Source organism: Astyanax mexicanus, chromosome 11, assembly GCF_023375975.1.
Source record: "Astyanax mexicanus isolate ESR-SI-001 chromosome 11, AstMex3_surface, whole genome shotgun sequence".
Lineage (NCBI taxonomy): Eukaryota > Metazoa > Chordata > Actinopteri > Characiformes > Acestrorhamphidae > Astyanax > Astyanax mexicanus.
In genome coordinates, this window is record NC_064418.1 from 36,954,146 (window position 1) to 36,979,088 (window position 24,943).

Here is a 24,943-nt window from a genome sequence, read left to right on the forward strand (position 1 = left end):
GACAGGCACGTAGCCTGCTTGCTCGTTACACTGAACATGGGCTTATTAAAAACGGTAAACGGTTGATTAATATAACGGAGCAGTGAGTGTTAAAATGAACATAAATGGTAATGTTCTTCTGTCTCTTTATTTTCCTTATTCAGAACTTAACTTCTGCCCGCCCGTCAGGTTCACATAGTCAGGCTACCATTACCTCTGGTTTTAGTTTTAGTTTTTAGGAAGTGTTTAGATAATTATGTTATAGTTAAGGTTATAATAACGAAACTTGTTTTTTGTACAAATGTTTCATTTTAGAATAAAAAAGTTTGCACCGATTGTTCAGTGTTCAATCCAGTTCAGTCAAAAATAAACATTTTATGTTCAGATATTTTTATTGTTTTTTTTTTCTTCCAAGTATCGTTTTGGTATCGAGAATCGTGATACTACAGTTGGTATCGGTATCGAAGTCAAAATTTTGGTATCGTGACAACCCTACAGAGGGGCATGCATGGATGGATGCATGGATGCATGGATGGATACTTTATTTATCCCGAAGGAAAATATCCCTCAATAGTTAGCCTCTTTTCAAATCCATCACAAACTCCAGAAGTAGGAATATATTTCAGGAATTTAGACACAATAGCTTCAAAGAAACCCAATGAAGAGTAAGTCAGGTGGATTCATTTCTTCACACAGGTGTAATTAGGCCCAGGCTTGGCACCTCCGCCCTTCTGATTGACTCTGATCCTGTAAGAGGGCATAAGCTTCTCCCTGCTGTGTGATCTGCTGTCACTCACAGTGCCCTGCTCAGAATAGGGAGTTCCACAAACACTGCCCATCACCACACACCGTATTGATCCGACTCTGTAGCGATGCTGTCACAATACAGCTTTAATCCACTCTAATACAGGCCCAGATTACCAGGGCCAGATCCTTTCATAGCTTCTATTACCGTTCACTCCAGAACAGGTCGGGATTAATTGATTCCGAGAGCTTCTCCCACTTCCATTACAAAGTCTTATGCACCCAAGTTTTATCTAAAAGCAGTCAAGAGAAAGGCAAATCTTTCCTATCAGAGTTAATCTAAAACAAAATTAGAGCGGCACGCCTGAATCGTATCCCCCCGATTCAATCAAAGCCGTCTGAGCTTTAGGTGCCGGAGGGGGCTAGAAGCTAGTGGAGGTTAGGGCTTAACTCCCTCTCCCTCTCTGATAAAGAGGATGTTTATCAGTGTGTGTGTGTGATTGGCAGAGAGGGTGATGAGAGGAAGATGATAAACCAGTGTCAGTGTGAAAGAGGCTTCAGGGCTTTGACAGCAGCCTGTCAGCGCCACAATAGAGCAGCAGATAAGACAGAGCAGACCTTACGGCCCAGAGAGAGAAAGAGAGAGACAGAGACAGAGAGAGAAAGAGGGAGAGAGTAAGACAGTAACACTTTTCATACTATGACCCCTCTGACCTTTACCATTACTCTCAATTACACCTCATTTACCTGCTTATTAATTAGGTATATATAAATATGATACTGAAACAGTAATGTATTAAATGCTAGAGAGACAACGAGAGCGAGCTTAGATAAAAAAATGAAAGGACAAGTGCAAAGGAAAGAGAAGAAAGGAAAAAGAGGGAGAAAGAGTAAAAGAGATTAAAGTTACAATAACACACTCCATTTTATGACCCCCGTTACCTTTACCATTACTCTCCATATATAAATAGATATATAGTATTGCAAGAAAAATTTAATATTAAATAACTCATCTACGGTATCTGCTAATTAATCAATAATTACTATAATGATAATTATATTATGATGATAATTACACTATGATGATAATTGTATTCATGAAACGTGTTTTATTATTATTAGCTAGATGATAGTATTATTAACTACAGGCAACATGAGAGAGAGAGGGAGGGAGAGAGAGAAGGAGAAAGGAAGAGACAGAGAGAGACAAAGAGAAAGAGAGAGAGAGAGAGAGCATTAAGTGAGACAGTAACATTCTCCGTACTATGACCCCTCTCACCCTTACCATTACTTCCACATATACAACACATGTACAAATAACGTATTACATATATCATGCCTCATTTACCTGTTTATTAATAAAGCATATATTAATATGATTAATATATATTAACTGTTTAAGCTCTAGTTGTTATTGTATTAAATGCAGACACGAGAGAGAGAGAGAGAGAGAGAGAGAGAAAGTGAGAGAGAGTTTAAAATAGAAAAGAAAGAGAAAGTGCAAAGCAAAGAGAAGAAAGGAGAAAGAGAGGAAGAATGAGTAAAAGAGAATAATGAGAAACAGTAACAACCCCACACTATGACCCATGTGACCTCCATATATACCGTGGACATTTTTATGTAGTGGTGGAAGAAAAAATAAATAATAAATCTCTCTCATCAACTGTATCTGTTAATTAATCAATACTTATTACTGTGATGATAATTGTATTCATTAAAAGTGCTATATTATTAGCTAGACGTTAGTATTATTAATTACAGCACAGCACATCAGTATTTGCAGACTGGATGCTGTACACATCTTTAACCTTGACTGTTCAATAATGCTCACGGCCATCGTTCCCCTACTTGTGTATTTATTATTCAACAGTCACTGTCCCCGCTGAGCTTCACCAGGCCTTAACCTCAGACTCACATCACAATCTCCAGACCTACAGGCTTCATGAGGCCAGTAGAAGCACAAGCGCATTGTTTTCCATGCAAATTAAACTAAAACAGTAAATAATACATTATTTCTTAAAAAAAAAAAAGTCCCGGTAAACAACTTCAGACTGTGTTTACACTTGGTCACTTCATTCATCTTAAATATATTAACCCTTTTAGACCTGAATTATCTCTATTGATGGATAAAATATATATAAGAATGCTGTTTTCTGTCTATAATGAACAAAAGGGAGACTTTTTTAGAGCTTTTTTTTATTTCCATTGCATTGAAAGCCTGTGTGTTTTAATATTTTTTATATTTCATATTTCTCATATTAACCTTCTTTATTTCATAAACTATCCCTAAACAGAGCCATGTCATCTGCTGGTGTTGGTCCACTGTGTTATATCAAGTCCAAAATCAGTGCAGTTTTACTGGAAAATCTTACAGCACTTCATGCTTCCCACTGCTCTCAGCTTTTATGGAGATGCAGATTTTATTTTCCAGCAGGATTTGGCACACTGCCCACACTGACAATAGTACCAATTGGTCTCTCATAATATTTTAATTTTTTGAGATAGTAACTTTAGGTAGGCCTGTCACAACAACAAACGATATTGTTGGCATTTTAACAACATTAAATGGCACTAATATAATGATAACATAATATTATAGCAAAGGAATTGCGCCCTTTTAAACAGAATACATTTTCATTCCTGTTCACAGGCCTAATTTTGGAACCCGCAAAAGTTCCCAGCTTGAACCAAAGTAGGTTATAGTCATAAATAATATATATAAATATATACACATTGTGAAGTGTGGAGGCAGGGGAACTGTGGGTCTGCCTCACACCATGAAATACAGCCCCGGTCTGTCCCAGCTGGCCCGCATTGGACCAGCATAAAGACTTTGCCTCAGCCTTTAATCGAGTGATATGCTGATGGTGACAGGAAGGCTGAGGCAACACAAACCTAAGAGAAAATAAAATTAAGCGATTAGAGCCGCACTGGGCCTCTGTTACACTGTTTCTTCAAGTTTTGGGTGTTGTTTTTTTTTCTTCTAATTTTTCCTAATAAAGGTACATTTTGAGTTTATTTACTCCCTGTGTCTGTGTCTCTTTTTGCTTCTACACTACAAGGTCACGGTGGCCATGCCCACAGTCACAGTATAAGTAAGTGCATTTTGTAAGTGCAAACACAATGGACGATATCTCGATTATTAAAATGATTGAGATTATGTCCATTTATTGAACGATACGTCGATAATGTTATTATTGTGACAGGTCTAACTTAGGTTTTTATTAGCTGTAAGCCATAATAATCAACATTAAAATAAATTAACACTTAAAATAGATCACTCTGTGTGTAACACATCTATATAATATACGAGTTTCACATTTTGAACTGAATACATTTTTTTGAGATTGAGCACTAGTATAGCTGTAGAAATTGTAGGTGTGTTTCAGAACTCAATCATTCAGCATCTGAGAAGGGTTCAAAATAAATAAATAAAAAACAGATAAATAAATAAAAGTCTAAAAATAGAAAAACAGTCAGACTTGCTCTTACAGCTTCAGGCTGGAGGCAAACAGCTCCAGCAAATTACTGCCTCAGCATGATGCACATTGACGTCGCTGTTATAACAGAAAATAGAAACACAAGTTGCCCTTATCGCTACCCCGGGTCATTCACTCAGGTATTCGTGCTCGCGTACATTACACCAAGATGTGTTCTGTGCCTGTGCTCACTCAATACACACGCTCACTTCTTATGACTTCTTTTTTTTTTTTTTTTTTTTTTTTTTTAATCGAACATTTTAAATGGCTGAGGAGCAGCAGACCGTTTTTACTTTACACATTCCTATAGGCCCGCCATTAGCTAGCGGCAGGTCACACTTATGGCTTTCAATTTCTATATTTCAAGTAGCAGTGATAATTCATTTCTTCCTCTCAATTTCAAGGGTCGTTTGCTGGCGGTGAGGAGCATTACACATTAGAGCGAGGCTGGGGAGGAGGTGCAGAACAGCAGGTTGCCATGGTGAGAGGTGCTGTAAGTGGCACAGAGCTGGGGTCAGTCAGCAGGGAGATGACCCTATCAGCTCGCCACTGCGGCCCTCTGGACAGCACTTAGACAGCTGCACTGTGTGGGTTTTTTATTTATATATATATATTTTTTTATCCCCCCCTCAAAAACCTACTCGATGAACAGGGGTGGCTGTTTGGCTGCTGCACAATATCTCTCATAAAGGTGGGTTTGATTACATGGCTGAAGTAAAGTAAATTATATCTCCTATTCAATCTGATCTTTTTTTTTTTTATCATTTTACTATTTTTTTTCTGCAATACTCTTATACTCTCTACTTAAATGAAATCAAAGAGAAGAAAGATTAATCTACTTTATTCATCAAAATATTCAAAGTAGAAATATTATTTAGGCATAATATTTAACAAAAGCTATTAGAAAACATTACTTAACAATCTTAAGGCAACCAGGTTCCTCAAATAATTAAAGTAAATTCAACTTATCCAGGTTTACAGTGTGTGGAATAAGAGAGAAATTATATTAGTCACACTTTTAATTAAATTATGCAATGAGAATTACTGAAATTATATATTTTTTTTAACCAGGTTGTTTCAAAAGACACCCTGCTGTTCAGACCGTCAAAGGGAGCTGATTTCACCCTTTGGGTACTACTAATATTTTCACAGCAATATTGAAGTAAATAGCAATATTGCTAGTTTTCTTTAGGGACTACAGTGGGGAAAATATGATTGCAATGATGTTGCCATCATATTCATACCAGCATATCATAAATTAATATAAAATACTGACAGATATTTACACTTTAATACTATTTCAGCAATGAGGTACTGCATTAAACGTCCAAAAAATTAATGCTAATCTAAGAAAATTAAGAACTATATATACATATTCTAATATATAAACAATACTGTCCCACAATTACCATATCAGCACATCCCAAATCCAATGCAAAGAAAATATGTAGAAAGAACCACTCATTTCTCAAATTTACACACTCTTCCTATACTCCCATTTTTGGGCCACAAGCATTTGAAAAATTACGCTGACATGAGATTGTGAAGATCCCGGGCGGGTCAAATATAGACTCTCTTGGCCCGATTCCTCGCTCTCGGCCTCAGAGGAGCAAACTAGAGGCCATCTCTAATCCCACACTAGCTCATTAGCCATCTACTTGCCCAGCCCCCCCCCCCACACACACACACATAAACTTCAATTTATGCATGTGTTTGTTTGTGTCGTTAACCCTCCTTCCCCGTGCTTTTGTAGTTGTTTAATGATTCATCATTTCATATGCAAGTTCAACGTTGCCTTGATCTTTTTCCGCAAAGAGCAGGGAAATTAGAATGCCTGCTAATGATATGAGGACAGCCTGAAAAACAACAGCAGGAAACACAAAAACATGCACAAATACACAGATACACCCAGGCAGGCACACACACAAACACACACAAATAAACATGGGTGTGCAAAAATAAAACATGCACACACAGACAAATAGACAGACTCTTATGCACAGACACAAATCTTACTTGAGAGAGAAGTGGGAGGCTTTGCTGCTGGAGACTTCTGTCAAGTGGTGGTGGTCCATGTCGGTCTGTTATAAAGGAAAAAATAAATACAGTCAGATATACAATGTAAATTGTTACAGAACAGAACAGAACCAGGTTATCTCCAATAAAAAGTATTAAATAAATATATAAATAAATAGAGTGTGCGGACTCATATCTGCTCTTAAACAAAACCTCACTTAGTTTTCTTGCATTTAAATAAATTGTATTGGTACAGTAATCATGAAACATTAATGATACAGTTTGGTCTGTCACAATTTTTCTTCTATTTCATTATTTCTTATCTTTTAATAGCTTCATAAATAAAACAATTAAAATGTAAAAAAAAAAAAAAAAAAAAAACACTCCTAATAGGCTCTCCTCACTAAGTATACCAATGAGGAATACTGAGACCACCAAAAACAATTGAGGTCATGTCCATATATGCACATGTACCAAAGTAGGTTAATGTAATTATTCAGTATCATATAAAAACTATAAACTTGGCAATATGACAAAACATTGAATTAAAAAAATAAATAAATCAGGAACACACTACTGCAACAAAATTCAATTTAATTTTGTTATTACGTACGATATGGCACACCCCTAACTGAGATATTAAAAACTACAAGATTTGTAACAGAAATCAATGATTTAGAATTTCATGATACTTATAATGCAGTCCATATATCTATCATTATATAAGGATCCAGGATATAATATGGGTCTAGTAGATATATCACGGGAAATGAGAACAGTGTGAATTCCCTATTCTTAAAAATAGATATTTAGGGGTGGCTGATATTTGAAGGTATAATATTTAATATATTTTAAAATATTGTTAATATTATTGTGTACAATACAATATAGCACACCCCTAATGACTAAATCATATTCATCTTCAATAGTTAGCCCAAGTTAACATCATTTTTTATCATTTTATTTTGTATCATTGTTAGGGTGTGCCAACAATGATACATACATAAGCATGTTGCACTTTAAGTTCAAAATGCCTTAATGTCCCAAAACCCAGAATTCAGCACCCATCACAATGACCACCATGTAGTACAATAGTCTGAGGAGTTCAGTACACATGGAAGCTGTAAGAACACCAGTGTCACTGTTTACAGCAAATTTTACATCTGTGTGGGCTGAGAGAACATGGTCCAAGAAAAATCCCTGTTCCACAATAAACATCCTCAAGCTCGACTGATCATGTGGGGGGGTGGACTTTCAGAAAGGTTTTATGATCACCCAAAGATTAAGATGTTTGGCCACAATGACCACAAGTATACCACAAGTTTAGAGTACTAAAAGTAAAGTCATTCGAACACTGGAACACTGCAGCAACTGAACACAAAAACATTGTTTTCAGCAAAACCTCAACTCATCAAAAGAGGTAAAACCTCAGACATATTTTATATATTTACAGTAACTAACCCCCTGATTTTAGCTGACTCCATACTCAGCTGAAATTTGAAAAATGCTTAAAAAATGGTAGGAGTAGTTTGGAAGGGACACTGAGCGATGTATGGGTTTAGGGGTGGGGCAGAAGAGAGAGCTGATTGGGCTGAGCAGTGTGCCACATTAATTGATTAAATTGAGATGTAAAAATGTGTGCCTGTTTGTGTGAGAGAGCGAGGAAAAGAAAGAGAGAGAGAGAGAGAGAGAAAAAAAAACACTTGTGTGTAGAATATCAGACATCAGTTTATTGAATCTATAGTAATTGCTGTATATAATTTTAATAGGCTGTGTATGGGTGAGAGGAGATTCAAGGTTGTGCACATTGTGTGACATTAATTAGCATGCAACACTCAATGCAGAGAGTGAGTCATGTGCGAGTGTGTTTAACACTAATTGTAATACGCAGCATAAGGTTCTGTGTGTGTGTCAGTAATCGTTGTATTTCGAGATGAGACTGTAAATTGGAGTTCATGTTTGTAGAGTTGGTCGCTACACTCGGGCTGTAGCCATGCATCATGGTGCCCTTCAGCCCTGACAGGAAGTGCAGCAGGGGTCAGTGCTAGCAGAAAGCCCTGATGTACTTTCCTCTGACCCCTGACCCCATCAGAATCTGTCAATCAAAGCCATTCCACTGAACTCTTTCATTCACCAAGCAGGAAAAGAAAGGAGTAGGAAAACAGAGGAGTGAAAGACAGCAGAGCATGGATGTCTAGAGCTGCATTCCATTCCATAGGGTCTCTATGCAGTGTCCTTGGGTGAATCCCATTTCTCCCCTTGGCCCTACCCCTTACCCCTTCTTTTCGAGTGTAATCCTTCCCCTTGGAACGGAGTTACAAGGGGAAGGGGTAAAATCCTACCCCTAGGAATTGGGACAACCCTTCAAGCACCCGGTGAAAGGTGAATCTTATTGAAAATAGCCTCCATAATATACTAGAAATTGTATATCACACTGGTTCCCAACACTGGTCCTGGAGCAGGTAATGTGTTACAAAAACAATATAATGTGCAAGAATATGGGTCCTCAGTGACAGAGGAATCACTGGTATATCACAATGACGTTTGTCAATGAACAATAAATACATAAATAAATAGCACTGATTTATGACCAGGCTACTAGCGGTGGTGTGTAGGTGACCCTGCTGGGCTGATGTGATGATAGCAGTGGAGCGCTAAAGTTCAGTAGCCTAGCTGCTGGTTAACTAGTAAACTTTAGGGCATTGTATGTGTACAGAAAGGGGGCAGGAGGTGCAGAAATTAATTAATATTGTCCATTCCTTAATTCCTCTGTGATGGGGAGCTGAAATTAGCTCTGATTATTTTTTATTTGATTTATTTTTTCCGTTCCGCCTTAAATGCGGTAGCGCCTGCCGTCTGTTGCACCATTTAAGGTGGAACGGGAAAGTTAGCTAGCTAGCTAGCTACCGAAACGAACTACTAGCGAAACTTTTTATGCTTGTTACGAAGAATTCAGCCATAAAACATCAAAACTACACAATAAACTAAGGTAATACAGTGCTAATCGTAATTTTTAACATGGAAAATACTTTCTTTGGTCGCTTGTTCCGCCATCTTGCCAGTCATTCTCATACCCCTCGGTACTAAGTGTGGGTCTGGAAAATCTCCGTTTGAAGGGCTAACTAGCCCTACCACTTACCCCTACCACTTCATCCTAACAGGAATCGGGACACCCCTACCCCTTGACGTGCACGCGCAAAACAGAGGGGTAGGGGTAAGGGGTAGGGCCAAGGGGAGAAATGGGATTCACCCCTTGTATTTCCTGCACAATGACCATGTGATATCAGCTTAGAGAACTTTTTTTTTTCTTTAATTGACCACTCTTTTTTTTTTACTTTGTAAACTAATTTGAAAACAAATAAACTGGAGCTATAAATCATAATGTGTATGTAATAAAGAAATATTTTTTTTTGGACACAAACTGTGCTTGTAGTGTGTTTACATTGTTTTTTTAATGCTTGTGATGCTCTCAGAGAGCACACCATCCACAAGACACGCAATATCAGATGGGTTAACTTTACTGTCAACTACCTGTGTAGTGACAAACCATTACTCACTACTCCCAGCACAGTGTGAAATTTCCTTCAGACTGAAAGTTTTCACCTCCTATTGTTTGGAATCTCACTTAAAATGACAGAATTCACAGTGTAGTCAACTTTAAACTAACTATATTTGACATGCTGATGCTAATTTTGCAGAAAAGTTCAGTTCCTCCAAGTTGCTTTTTTATAGGTGTTGGGCCCAATTCTCTAATTTCAGAATAATGATAGGTCTTTATCTTCTATAGTTTAATTGTTTGTTCTAGATGGTCAAATCCATCTAGAATAGAGTTTTCATACTGCAATAAGTTCCAACTGGTTGGGTGATATGATAAAAAAAAATTATACCACAATATTTATCTCAATACACATGTTCCTAGTCTTAATGCAGATTTATTAACAACACTATTCAAATAGTAAAAATTATTAAATATTAACAATACTATTTATTTATACTTTCTCATACTAAGAATAATGATTTATCTATTCAAAATCCATTGCAAATCATGCAACTGAAGTGGACCAATTATACTCTCTGAAATGAAACGTGCAGTTAGGTCTGCGTTTTGTGAGAACTGATTTCTTCATAGGCTTTAAAAGTATACTCTCCAAGCTATTAGGTTAGCACCAAATTTCACATCTGCTATTTTGATTTGGACCAAGAAAAAGACGACCCAAAGTCAAAAGTCCAGTCCTTACAAGTGACCATATTAAAGTTCTGGTTAGCTACTGTTGCTTCTTAAACACTTGGTCCAACAAATGTGTTATATGGCAGCTTTGGTGGGTGTGTCTAAGTAAGGGTAAATCAGAAAACTGTACTGAAATTCTCCCTTCCAAAACCAGGAGTGAGTATTTGACTCTGGCAGCTTCTCAAAACTACATAGTTTGCTTGATGATAGAAGGGGATGTGCGAAGGGGAGGTGAAACATAGTAAGTATGACTGGTTATTATAACATCCCCCATCATGTTTCCATCATTAAATTTTAAAAGAAAGATTTTGAGAAAATATATGACGCACTGAGCAGAGACTTAGGAAATGAGCAATTCTGATTTCAGGTAAATGATAGTTTAACTGTAGGAGGCTGCAGTGCCGTGCTTTTCTGTATTCAGTGCATGAAGCATAATGAAGACATTCCAGTAGCAAGCGTGAAGTGAACTGTGTGTAATCAGAAGCTTCCAGGAAGAGCAGGCAATTGGTCTCACCTGCGCAGCTTCAGCAAGAGAGCCGGCTGTAACTCAGCACTTTCACACACACTACAGTCTATCACTGCAGCATGCAAATCAATTGTGTTTTACTAAACGCTCACTCTACCCTCAGGCTCCTTCCACAAACACTGGTATTTCACCTGAACTTAGAAAAAATCAGTCATGGATGTCACAAAATAAAACTGCCTCTTTACTGTGCTTTTATTTGCTACTGCTTCTAAATAAAATAAATTCAAAATATAATATGCATTAAAAATTGTAATTAAGTTTTTCTTGAGGGAAAAAAACAAGTCCCATGAAAGCTTAAATTAGTTACAGTAATAAAAACCATAAAAGGACCCCCACCTTTAAAAAAGAAGACAATACAAACAATTAACAATGACATGACAACTGGCAGCACATTTCACAATAAAACATTAAAATAGATTGAGCATCACTCCAACATCCTCTGTTCCATTAACATGAACCAAAGAAGGCCTGTCAACTACCTCAACAACACGTTTTAATTTGAATCGCCTGCCTGCAATAGATCATTCCCTCACATTTGCTAATTAGCTTAGCCTGTTTGAGCCACGCTTTAGTGATATTACTCATTATAACAGAGAGTGGATTAATCTAGTTGGTGGCTCATGATCTGATGGTACACATGTCTTTGGGTATATTTACACTCGTAGCGTAATCTTCCAGCGCTGACCCTCTTCTAACGAACGACATGTCAAGAGCAAACGAAGACGCAGCAGCCGCACAGATCGAGACACAACGCAGCGGCCAAAGTAAAGGTAAACACGCTGCAGGTTCTGATGTACCCATGTGTGTGTCCTCAACCTAGGGTGAGCTCAAATCAGACACACTGCAAAGCACTGCTATCAGCTAAGTAGCAGTAACCACGCAACCTACACAGTAACAGATTAGCCTATTCACACTAATTTCTACAGATCGTTAATGCTGATTATAAGAGGACACGTTTAAGAGTGAGTGAGTGGAAAATGGAGTTTAAATGGGAGTAAAATGTGCAGTGAATGTACATAACTACAAATAAAGGAACACCTTGAGAATTTGGGAAGAAATCAATGATGCGCACATTAGCTGCAGCAAATGAGCAAAATGTCCAAATTAAAACACAATTACCTGAATGGACATTTTATATCAGTATCGACTGTTTACTGTCTCCTCTAATAGCTTCCCATAAGCACTGGACCTGGACTGGATATGCTGCACGTTCTCAAACCAGATTAAATAGCTATTAGTCTTCAAACACTACAACCAATGGGTGCCGAGTGGTCCAGCGGTCTAAAGCACTGCCACTATGAGCAGGAGGTTGCAGGTTCAAACCCATGCTCATGCAGCTTCGCCATCAAGCTGCCGGCGGGTGGGTAGATGGCGCTCTCTCCCCACATCACTCCTACTGTGATGTCTGCAGCACAGGGCATCTGTGAGCTGATGTATCAGAACCAAGTCGCTGCGCTTTCCTCCGAGTGCGCTGTCGGCAATGCTGCATCATCAGCAGCTCAAAAAGAAGCGGTGGCTGACTTCACATGTATCGGAGGAAGCATGTGTTAGTCTTTACCCTCCTGGTGTGTTGGGGCAACACTAGTGATAGGGGGAGTCCTAATGAGTGGGTTGGGTAATTGGCCTTGTAAATTGGGGAGAAAATGGGAAAAATTAGAAATAAAAAAATAAATAACACTACAACCAATCATAGCTTCAGGTTGTGCAACTTATCTTTAATTATAAAGGTCTTAATTATGGTCATCAGAAAATGTGTAGTTCCTGCAATACTATATATGTGATTCGTGACCTTGGAGTCCAAGAAATTGTACCTAGACATCTCATAAATCATGGAATAGTGGTAAATAAACTGATCATAGAGCGTAAACTTAAGGGACGGCTTGAGAAAGCCCACACTTGTAAGTTGTGAGGTGCTATCTTGTGAGTTAAGTTGAACACCAGACAACGTGTTCATGGGAGGAGACGCAAATCTAAAATATCATATCTACAGCATATACTGGGAGTGTACCGGGAGTACGGCATAGAAGGCATTCCAGTAGGGATGTGCGATATAATGGTAATACTGTATAATGTGGTATTACAAGATTTAACCGGTATCTCCAAACGACGTGGATATTTAATTACTTTCATTATTTTTCGCGCTAAAAGGTGCACTTAAAATCCTTTTTTAAAAAGTTTGAGATGCACAAATCTCTACTGCCTCAAAGTGTCAGACAGTCGGTGATGTAACATGGTTGCGGTAAGTGATACATCATGAGTTACTGTCTTTAACTATTAAACCCGAGAGATTAGCGACATGGAAAATACTCCCAGAGCAATTAGCTGCAGCAAAGGTTCTCCCGTAGGATGGCTGCACTAATGACAGCAGGTGCAGCACAGGACAGACAAATAACCTGCACGTCAACTGTGTCCCCACAGGCCAGGGCAGGTACAGTCCTGCAGAGCAAACCTCAGGACCAGACTATTTTCTAGACAACATACACGTAAACAAATACACTGACTAAAAAAATTATAATAATACGAACAGTACTGACATTATGATACAAACGCTTTCAGTTGCAGACTTGGGGCTTATTTACACTCCATTCTATATACCGTTTTTTTCGTGCTCAATTTTGTTTTTTAATTTTCCCAAAAATTGACAAACAGTTGCCAGGCAAACCTGGTACAGATTCCCCTAATTACATCCACGCCAAACACTGGTAATTTACACTGATAGTAAATAAACAAAAGAGTGTTACTGACCAAAATAAACACTTTTCAGGAGAGATATAAGTTATGTGTAAATAGTTATAAGACACCAGAATTCTTATATTGATATGCCATTATACAACAGTTAGTTCCGACCTCACAATCTGATTGGTTGATGGTTCTCTAGCCGCGCTGATATATGTGATAACATCACAGCCTTCTCACACTAAACTTTTATCACTCCGCCGACTCGTTGCCGAGTAACGGCGTATACACACAGGACACCCGCAGCAGCGTTAGCTTAGCACGGGCTAGCGCTCAGCCACGGCACGCTCGCCCGCAGCCCGCAGCGCTGGCACGTCTTTTGTGGAAAAAAGGAAAGAAAATCACTCGGTTACTGCAGTCTGACAGCCAGAACGCTAACCAGCCAGGCTAGGATAAGCTAAGCTAATGCTGAGCTAAAGCAAGCTACGCTAACCTAACCACAGTCCAGCCGGCTAGCTAAAACCAACACCACCCAGCAAAACAAGCAGAAATGATCAAAAAATGCACAGCTTTCACCTAAAGACGACTCCACGGACAAGGAGAGGAGAGTTTCTGCGTTATTTCACGCTCCTAAAGTTTAGCATCTTCGCTTATTCCCAATTTTGATTTTAAGCTAACTTTCGTGGTGTTAGTTTGTATGAACCATGCACCTTTTGTAGTTAAGTTTCAGTTCTGTTACAGTTGTTGTGAGCTACTTTTTGGCGGAAGGCACAGTCCATATTAAAACATATTCAAACTGAATTCTTTAAAGTTATTTGATTTATTTTCTTAATTCATTTTGTAAAAAAAACTGTTATATAAAAGCAATAGAACACTCGAGTGCGATGACTCGAGGTGATGATCTACGACCGAGTCACAGCCGTGATGTTATTCGTACTGACACACTCCCTCTCGGGGTCTATTGCTTAAATATCGCAGGAATGTATCCCAACATCAGCAACTTCACAGCCTGTTTTTCGGAGTTAGCTTACTTCTTAAAATAGGTCATATTTACTCTTAATATGTAACTAATAATACATTATTTTATTAAGAACAACAGTAATCTAGAGCTGTTGTTCTTCCAGCTAGAGCGTAGATTGGGCTGAAAAACCAGCCTGACTCTGCCTGCACTCAAACTGTTTTTACGAGCGCGGACCTAATTTAAACTCCGCATTTTTAGTAAGTAAGGTTACAGCAATAAAACAGAGCGTTCAACTTAATTTCCAAATAGTTGAAATGATGAGCGAAATCTGTTTTAATGATGTTAATAAACAGTACAACACAGCAAAATACTTTTTTTAATTTTGCGAAACTGTGACAGCGCTGTGTATTCTCCACAGCGAGGACGTGAATCACTTATCTAACCAGCCTGTACTGATTTCGGTCCCCAATAACCCTTTCAATAACCTCTAATAGTCTCCAGTAGCCTTCTACAGTCTTACCTGGCGCCCGTGTCCACTAAACCGCGCAGTAAGGTTCTGAGGTGAGCAGCGCAAACTGCAATGTGTCTTTCATTTTATCTGAGCGGAACTGCGGCTTCCTCAGCGCGTCCAGTATAAACCGATACGGAGTGGAGGAACTGGAGTGTGAGCACACAGAAACTGCAGTGAGAAGCGAAAACTTATGCATATCCAGCTCTAAAAACCTGCTGTTGTTAGCTTGTGAGCTAACTAGCTTCGTGATTGATGCGGCTGTTTGCTAATGAGCTTGTGAGCTAACCCAGCTCTGTAACTGCTCCTGAGGTTAGCTGCTGTAGAGAGCGGTATTATCCTGTTATTGTGGTTTAAACCTTTTTCTTTTCACTGTGAGGCGCATTAGTCCTACACATGAACTGCAAAAAACTGTAAAACGTTTCAGACTGACAGAGCTTTGTCCGTAGCCCGTGGCTGGGCTGTAGCTCTGTGACTTGTGTAAAGACGGGGCTTGTTCTGATGCAGCTCCAGCTAGTGGTTGGATGAGGAACTGCAACTTCCTGTGAGCGAGCAGTTTCACCGGCCATCCACCCACAGCTCTGATTAACGGCTTAACGGATCGGTTAAAATCAGAGAAATATCGGCCGTATTTTGGCTGAAAATCGGTACGATATACTACCAATCGATCGTTCCATCTCTATTTAAAAGCAAATGTTTTTTTTTTTTTTGCTTTTTATGTTTTGCCTTATGTATGAAAATAGATTAGATAATAGACATTTATAGATAGTGCACCTAATAATCTGGGGCACCTTATAGTGTGAAAAATACAGTAATACATACTGCCAACACGCTTTTATGCATCTTTATTGTTAGCATGGAGCCAGTGATCACAATAATAATAATAATAATAATAATAATAATAATAATAATAATAATAATAATAAGTGGTCATAATAATGTACTAACTACAAAAAAATGTAGGTAAAGTGTGTTAATGTGTAAACAGTGTTTTATATACATTCTCTACATATGCATTTGGAACTACTGGATCACAAGCTGCTCCAAAAAAAAAAAGGCCAAGTGCAGTCCATACCGTGATTGATTAGAGCCATTTTGGTGACACAAGGGGATTGTGATTTTAATGTTAAGGCCGCTCAGTGTATCACTAGTGTATCACAGTGTGGAACTATACTGAAATGAGTTTAGGAGAAACTCCTATAATCATATAAATGTTATTTGGTATAAAGTAAAGGTATTCTAAGATGAGATGCTGGAACAGCTGATGACAAAAGTAAAACTTTAAAAACTGCCTCGCTTCAACAAACTCTCGGAAGATGATTACACAACATCCATCTGTCCATTTTTCTGAGGACTGTGGAATTAGAAGTTTTGGGTCTGCTCAAGTTTGAAAGATATAGGCATTTCCAGATGTCAGCCACACATGCCTGGATAAAATACAAATGTTTGATCCCCCAAGGAAAAATTGAAACAGCTTTAGCTAAACCACCAGGGCTTCAGTACATCCTCATACTATCTAATCTCTCATCTGTAAGATTTTACCACCACGGAATAGCTCTCAGCACTCGGCAAGGTGTTCCAAAATAAGCTCAGCTCTCTCCAGTCTTCAAAATGGAGGATAATACTGCTCAAAAAAATGAGCCCGACATACTCAGCTCAACATACTGAACAGTCTAGAATAAAGGACACTGCTGATTTGCCAATAAACAGCAATGAATACACAGCTCTGGAAAAAATAAGAGACCACTTAAAAATCATGAGTTTCTTTATATTTTACCAAATTAAAAACCTCTGGAATATAATCAAGAGGAAGATGGATGATCATGAGAGATTCTGTCAACAGCAAATTGTACTTTTATTAAGTTTTCAAAATTGAGAGATTCTGTCAATAGCAAATAGTGCTTTTCTTAGGTTCTCAACTGACTCACTCCTTAACCCCCCTATTCCCCTATACACTCCTAACCTTTTGTCCCTCACCCTTATCTCTCACATATCTCTTCTTTGTTTAACATAAGTTAATAGAGACACCCCCAATGATGACACCCCCCACATACTCCTCCATAAACCCCAACCACCCCTACCCTGCTTCCCCCTGCTGTGTTCAAAGCAGTTTTTACTGTATGTAAAGTCTTAGTCAGTAAGTCAGTCTGACAGTAATAGACACACAAGCAAGTCAGATGGAATAGTCAGGACACAGAGAGGGAGCAACGACCAACTAAGCCTGTGCTCGTGTATGATTTTCTGTCTGCACGAGAATAAACTCACGTCAACTCAAGCTGTCTCCTGACTCCTGAATATGACTACTGATTCCTGAAGGTTGAATTTCTAACAATCACAAACAGTCAAAAATGCTTGTATGTATGGAGGAGAACATTCCAAGATGCATGACAAATGTTATTAAAAACCAGGGTTATTTTAACAAATATTGATTTCTGAACTCTTAAAACTTAATGAATATGAACTTGTTTTACTTGCATTATTTGAGGTCTGAAAGCTCTGCATTTTTTTACGTCATTTCTACTAATAAATGCTCTAAATGACAATATTTGTATTTGGAATTTGGGAGAAATGTTGTCTGTAGTTTATAGAATAAAACAACATTACAATGTTCATTTTACTCAAACATAATCCTATAAATAACAAAATCAGAGAAACTGATTCAGAAACTGAAGTAGTCCGTTTTATTTTCCTCTCCATTATTGTTACCTGGACAATGTACAGTTCTGGAAAAAAAATATTTATATAAATTTCAATATGCAGTGAGCATACTGTTCAATAAACAAGCGAATAGATGAGTAAACAACATACTTTTACAAAGCAAACAGACGTTTTATATAAAAAAAAAAAGTAATTCAATGCCATCATGAATAGAAAAGCTGATTAAATGCAGCCAGATTAAGTGTGAGGCCATATAAACTGCAAACAATGGCCAGCAAAAACCAGCACAGAGTGGTTCCTCTTTCAATCAGGTGCTATTTAAGTGCTCGCTGTGGTGTAAAGAGTATTTTTCACCAAATCTCTGTGGAAAAAAAACTTAACTGTTCTTCACAGACAGGAGAGAGGCTGAGCTGCAGGCCCCTTTCCCTTTCTTTCTTTCTTTCCTTCTTTCTTGCCCACTTACTTCTCCTGTAAAGGCCAAGTGACAATCTGAACAATTACTCAGGCTTATTACCACAACCTGTCCCTCTCCCACTCTCCCTCTCTCCCTCTCTCCCTCTCTCCCTCTCTCCCTCTCTCCCTCTCTCCCTCTCTCTGTCTCCAGTGTGAGGGAGGCAGCAGCTCAGAGTGCATTAGTGAGCTCCAACCCTGTCATTTCTCAGCCACACTCACTTATTACTGACATGCTGGCGTGCTGGCAGCCGGGGGGAGGTACACGCCGCGCAGACGTCTGCTTGTCACCAGGAAAAGAGGGAGGGGAGGAGGAGAGCGAGAGAGAGTCAGAGACACAGAGAAAGAGAAAGAGAGCAAGCAAGCAAAAGTGAAGATAAAAAGAGGAGAGAGGAGCAAAAGAGCAAGAAATGTGACTTTAAGAGAAATTCATGAAAAAGGAAAAAGCAGACAAAGCTACAGATGAAGGGGTCAAATGGCATGCTGGGAAATCACCAGAGCGTGCTTCCACAAAAGGCGGCTACATTTTGAGGGAAAGTTCACTGACTACGTCATATATTCAAAAATGTTATTGTCACATTTTTACCCTGAGAATAATTGAAAGGTCAGCACAAAATCCATTACTGAGCTTTTCCTCTGCAGAAATATTTAATGGAAGTAAATTGATTTAGGCCAGAATGGCCAAATACAGAATCATAAAGAAAAGCCAGACATATACAGACCCCCGAAAAAAAAAACACTCCAACTTCCACTGACTATCCACACACTGTGTAAACACAAAGAACATTTTAAGGAGGACAAAAAAAGTGAAACTCCCCTTTACACTACGTGGGCTATGCTCTGACAGTGGTGATTTTAATGCGATAAAAAGGTCTGAAAGAGTAAGAATAGAAAATGAATGGAGTCCAGACAGTGACACGTTAATGGTACTGGTGAACCATGTAATTTCCATGTCTCCATTTGCAGGCTTTACCGTGTGTATTGTCCTCTCATTGCTTGGTGCTCTTTATGTGATTCTTCTGACTTTTCTTATCCAGAAAAAAAAAAAAAAACTCACGAATGTGTGGTTTCTTTAATTTGCTTAACCAGCAGACTCACCCAAGTAGAGTGGTAGAGATTATTTTATAAAAAAGAACATTTAAAAAAAACATAAAATAAGGGGAACACCACAATGAGTCCAAAGAATAATGGGACTGATATAGACCATGTCTATAAACTGGAATGTAATGTTATACGTATTAATAACAAACCATTACAGCACACAGTCACACACAGAATGCACGGTACATGGTGAGCCATGGTTAAAGTTTCCTCCTGGTGGATGAAGATGGATTAACATATAATGTTGAACCAAATTCCAACAAGCTTCAGCCAGAAACTCTAATCTGTAAGCCTTGAGCAAGTAAAATTTGGCTTTGCGTGGTATTGTGGGAATGTAGTGGATTTACGAGTGTTGTTATGTTAAAGGTAGTCTTCCCTCTCCCTCTCTCTCTATTCCTCTCATCAGCAGCAGGTTTTCACCACCAACCAAGTTTCACCTCAATGCAGCCTTTTTTTTTTTCATTTATTTAAAATTTCAACTTCATGCATGAGTACGGCCACCCCACTGTGTCCAGCCAATCGGTATGAGCTGGCTGGTATTTCATGTCAGCATCATACATAGGGCAGATCCCGTTCAAACAGAGGCAAATCTAATACTGGCAGTGTCTGGTTTCCTAGACTAACATAAAAATGAGATTGATCCAAACACATATTTCTCTGCCAAAATGTAACTGTGCATTAGTTTTACAAAGCATTTGAAAGGAAACCTATTGTTTATGCCTATTGATTTCTCTTTCTTTATTTATTTTTCATCTCTCACTGTTCTGATTGCAATGAAATGACTGAGACTAAACATTAATTTTATCACAGCACAGCAGTGCCAATATTACACGTTATAGCACTCCCTCTAGTGTATTACTGCTTAAACATACCTTTAAAATTCTGTTTTTTTTCCCATTTTATTTAAAGACATGAAATCATGGAGGACTGAGCAAGGATATAATAAACAACAAAATAAATAGAAAGAAATTAAGATTAGCATTTAAAATTTAAGGGGGGGAATTGGTGGCAGATCAGCATCATTACAATCCGTTGAAGTATATTAGTCTATCTGTTTGATTTAATGCAGAAATTCTCAACTTGTGAATTGGGACCCAAAAGTGAGTCATGGACAGCTTGCCAATTTTTTTTTCCCAATAATTATTGCTCCTCTGATCTATTTTATATTGGAAAAAGGAAAAAAAGGGAGATTTTTTTTACTAATGTACTCTGAATGCAGAGATGAAGTGAGATATCTTATTTTGTGTCCTTATTTATTTTGTGCAGTTACGATATTTCATTTTATTGTAGTAACTTTTTAAAATGTAGTTGTCATGTTCCTTCTCAGTTTATAAAAAATGCTCTTAAATTCACTTTGCATGCATGTGTGTGTTTAAATGGATTTTTAAAGACTATGTTTCAAAAATGAATTTGTTTAGTTTGTATTCTATAAATGTGGGCCCTGGGATGAGACCAGTTGAGAACCCCTGATTTAATGTATTTCCAGTTGTGCTCAGAATATGTATTTTTTATAGATGCTTTTGGATTTTTTATACATCTTCAGATGAAAAGGTTGGGAGGTAAAGTGCAAGGTGGTTCTGGACCATCATGTGTGTTCCTGGCCAGCTGTGAGAGAGCCAGTAACCATGCTGAGGATGTTATGTGTCTTAGGTTTGTGAGAAGATACAAGCAAGAAAATGCTTAACGAAGAAGCAGACTCAGCTTCTGCTCCTTCAGGCCCCAGGCAGGAGTATCGCATGTTAACACGGAAATTACACACAAAACAGAGTGTTACAGTGACAGCAGCAAAGCCAACAGAGTGCCTCCCTTCAGCGCCGTTTGACTGGCATCCCCCCACCACCACCCTCACCCTCACCACCATCACACACAAATGCACCTAAGTGTGTGCAGTCTCCCACCAACACACACACATCCTCCTCCTGTTGTGTGTGAGCCTTCATCAGTGAAAAGTGCCAGTTTAATTACCCCCATTGGGCTGAGAGAGAGGGAGAGAGAGAGTTGAATTAGTGTTAGATTAGATGCAGAAGAGTTTTAATTTAAGCACTTGTGTGATTTTAAGCTGAATTTAACAAGAACTGAGAAGACGAGGGAAGAGAAAAGACAGAGAGCACAGTTTTCTAGCAATTTAGGAAGAGCGTGTTGATTTCAGGAGGCAATTTTAGAAGCTTCTAGGGTCCTAAAAAGCATGAATATGGTGCTGAGTACTTCTCACCCATCTCTATTCACACAGTTTATTCGTTTAACAAGTTTAATCAAGGGAAAAGTCATTTCTATATAATCAGGCTGACCAATTCACACTGAATAAAAAAGCCTTAATTTGCCCAAAATAACCAGAAAGCCCACATGTGAACATTACAGCCCATTGTAGCAAAAATCCTTCCTTCAAGACGCACCAATTCAACTCCACACAGCAATTCTTTCTGTGTAACAAACAAATGCCAGGGACCAGGCAACATCAATTAGCTTTGTCCATACCTCTCCTACTTCCATTTACCTCTATATAGTATTTTAATATTGCAAACTTTAAACACTAACACAAAATGGTTTATAATAGTGATGCACGATACCATTTTTTTCTTACTGATACATTTATCAGCTTTTCTGGTATCGGCCGATACCGATACAGATATCAACTGTCTTATCCTGAATAAGATATAATAACCTGATTGGTTACTGCCTTTTTTGAAAGATCTGTTAAGATGACTGGCTGCAGCAGATAATGATTGACAAGGAGCTCTAGTTGTTGACTTAAAATTATGTAATGATCAAGATATGGTAAAAACAAGGACAATTTTTAGGCGCTTTTCAGATTTTCTAGTTTTATTTTTTATTACAAGATGTATGTGCAATGTTTCTTTAAGAGCAAGGGCATTCCTGCCAAAAAACACTTAAGCTTAGCTTGTGCAGTTGGCTCCTGATACACATTTTGAATAAATTCCTCTATGTGTGAAACTAAACCAGAGGTAAACTTTCCACCAAGAAAAATCTTGATATTATGCTTTGCAAATCTGTCTTCCCTCATTGGGTAAGGCTGATGGAAAACTGGCCACATAAAACACAGTCTTTGTCAACACATTCTCCATTGCAGAGGCATAGACACTGAATATCTTGAAAGAAAACGAAAAAAAAAGAAAAAAGTGTCACTGGCTATTCTCTGAAATTTAAACTGGAAAGGACTACTCTCACTACAAGAACCGCGAGTTCTCGTACAGGAGGCAATTTTCTCTGCTATTACTACCATTCAGACTTTGCAGATCCAAGCTGTCAGACATCACTTACATTCTACTAAGCCTGTAAATGCATCCCGCTAAGCAAAAACAGTTTAAATCATACAGAGCTAAAGGCAGACAAACTGTGCAAAAGTTAATCAGAATCTTTCGTCCCTATGCAAATCACCAATCTAACCTTTGCCTGAATGCAACTGGACAAGTGTTTCTCATTTCTGAACTTGGCACACATGCCAAAAAGTGACTAGTCTGAACACTGTTCTGAATTAGTTATTGGACTCTCCTATTTTGAATCGCCTCCAAATTACTGACAGTCTATATAATCTCATTATAACTCTAACCATGCAGAACAGTGCAGCTCTGTTATATGAAAAATATGAGGAATTGTGGCAGGATCAGGTCTATTTTTCTAGGGTATTATTATTGAATCCTTTGCAGTTTGCTTAATTATAACACAGCCTACTCTCTTACCATCCAAAAATAGGAGAAAATTAACACTTTATGTCTCACTGGGAGCTTCAGGAAAGCACATAGGCAGAAAAATAAAATTAGATCTATGTGGACTCAGCTCCGGCACAGTGGGTAGCTGTTGCCACTACTAGAACATTTCCATCAGAGTCCTCAAATTCAATTTGTCTAATAGCATATTTTGCATGCCTGCCTGTCTAGTATTCTCCTTCACAGAAATCCCAGAAATCCCTCAGAGATGTGAGGAAACACAGGAGCTTTGTGCCATTAAAAACTCAATGTGAGGTCACTCCGTGACTTGGTGACCTCGCGCTTCCATTGCAGTGACATCACTCTTCACATTACACAGGTCGGATTAAAGTGAACCCAATCCTGTTGTATTTCCCAACTGGAGATTTGAGTTTCTGGCTGGAACTCGGTGTCAAAGTCTCCACATCTGGAGCGGATTTCCCCGCCATCAGCAACATCTGACGGGACTGCTGAAACAGCTGAACCTTTACCTCAGGTCTACATGGTCAACACTATTGCTGCTATTACTGTACAAAGCTAGGAGCTTGAGTAAAGTGCTTCTCAGTAATTCCCTAAATCTCAACATATATTCCATATGAACGCTGCAGATTTTTTTTTTCTCCGACGTAACCATACTTATTAATTCTGCACTGTTTGCATGTATATATGTACGTAGCTCTCCATGGACCAGAGGGCCCTCAGAGATAATAATTTCACCACTACGGAAAGAGGAAAATGGAAACCACCCCCTCTCCATGTGCGAGAAGAGTGGATTAGACTGCTGACCACTGCAGAGCCCTAAGGAGATGAGATGACCTCTGGGATTTCAGAGAGCGGGCACACACATCTCACACCACGACCGGCAGCACAACAACAACAGCAGCAGCAGCCAACCAGCCACCACAGACCATAAGGAAAACAACGCCTGTCGTTAATTAGCGCTCGGGGGAAATTCAGCATCAGAAGCAACCCAAACAGAACGAGGCGCACATGCTAGTCGTACCTTCCCACCGTTCATAAAGCTCACAGCTCCGGAAATTCGCCAAAAGTGAAAAAAGCGACGCCTGCCAAGCTTCCAAAACCAAGCTCTTATCTGAAAGCATCTCTTGAATTTGAATTGATACTAGAGATGGGATCTGCAGAAAGTGGAAACTGTGCGGTATTGCTATCAGCAAGGACACAAAGCTGGATTTCAAAGCTTTGCTCTCACATGGCTTTTAGTGGTTTAGATTTTTTTTGAGAAGATCTTAAGGAGAGCCGAGTTTCACAGTCGTGCTCGCCAGCTCTGAGGGGTTTTCTGGTCTGGCTTGGCCAGGTCTCGCCAAACCACATGAAAGACCTGCAAACAACTGAACGGAGCCAGAATGCAAAAAAGACACCTGACTAAGCAATTACAAACCCCATTCAACCCCTCTTCTTTCTTTTACTACTCTTTCTCCCATCCATCCTCACCATTTCTTTCTAGCTTTTATCCTTCTTTCTCCCCATTTCCTCTCCTCACTTTTCACTCAGTTGTGGCTCTCCTGTGCCGCCCACATCAGAGTAGGTAAATAAAGTAGACCTGCAGATGCAGAATTCAGAATTCTACCATTTGGCCCAAATACCTGCTCCATATTCTGTGGCACATCCCTTTATAAGTGTGTGTGTGTGGGCCTGAATCTCTGATGTATAAAGAAAATAAAACAAAAAAAAAAAACAAGAGTCAAGCTGGCTGCTCAGAAACAGAAACACACACACACAGATGGGAGATGAAGAGAGAGAGAGAGAGAGAGATGAAGGACGAGAGGGTGTAAAAGAGAAAAGGAAGGAGGAAAACCAGAATACATGGATGGCCGCAGGTGTGTGGAAGCCTCGGGATAATAAAAGAGCTGAAAAACAACCGTCCGCTTAATGTGTGCTGAATACCCAAACAC

The 24,943-nt window shown here is 38.8% G+C and overlaps 1 protein-coding gene across 8 annotated transcripts in view; it reads right to left on the minus strand.

Annotated features, from left to right (window-relative positions):
- Positions 1-24,943, minus strand: part of pard3bb (par-3 family cell polarity regulator beta b) — a 367,820-nt gene that overhangs the window by 251,919 nt on the left and 90,958 nt on the right. For all 8 annotated transcript variants that reach the window (XM_022680248.2, XM_022680245.2, XM_022680244.2 and 5 more), the window contains one exon: positions 6,219-6,283. In XM_022680248.2, coding sequence (XP_022535969.2) covers positions 6,219-6,283 — 65 coding nt within the window. The remainder of the gene's footprint in view (positions 1-6,218; positions 6,284-24,943) is intronic.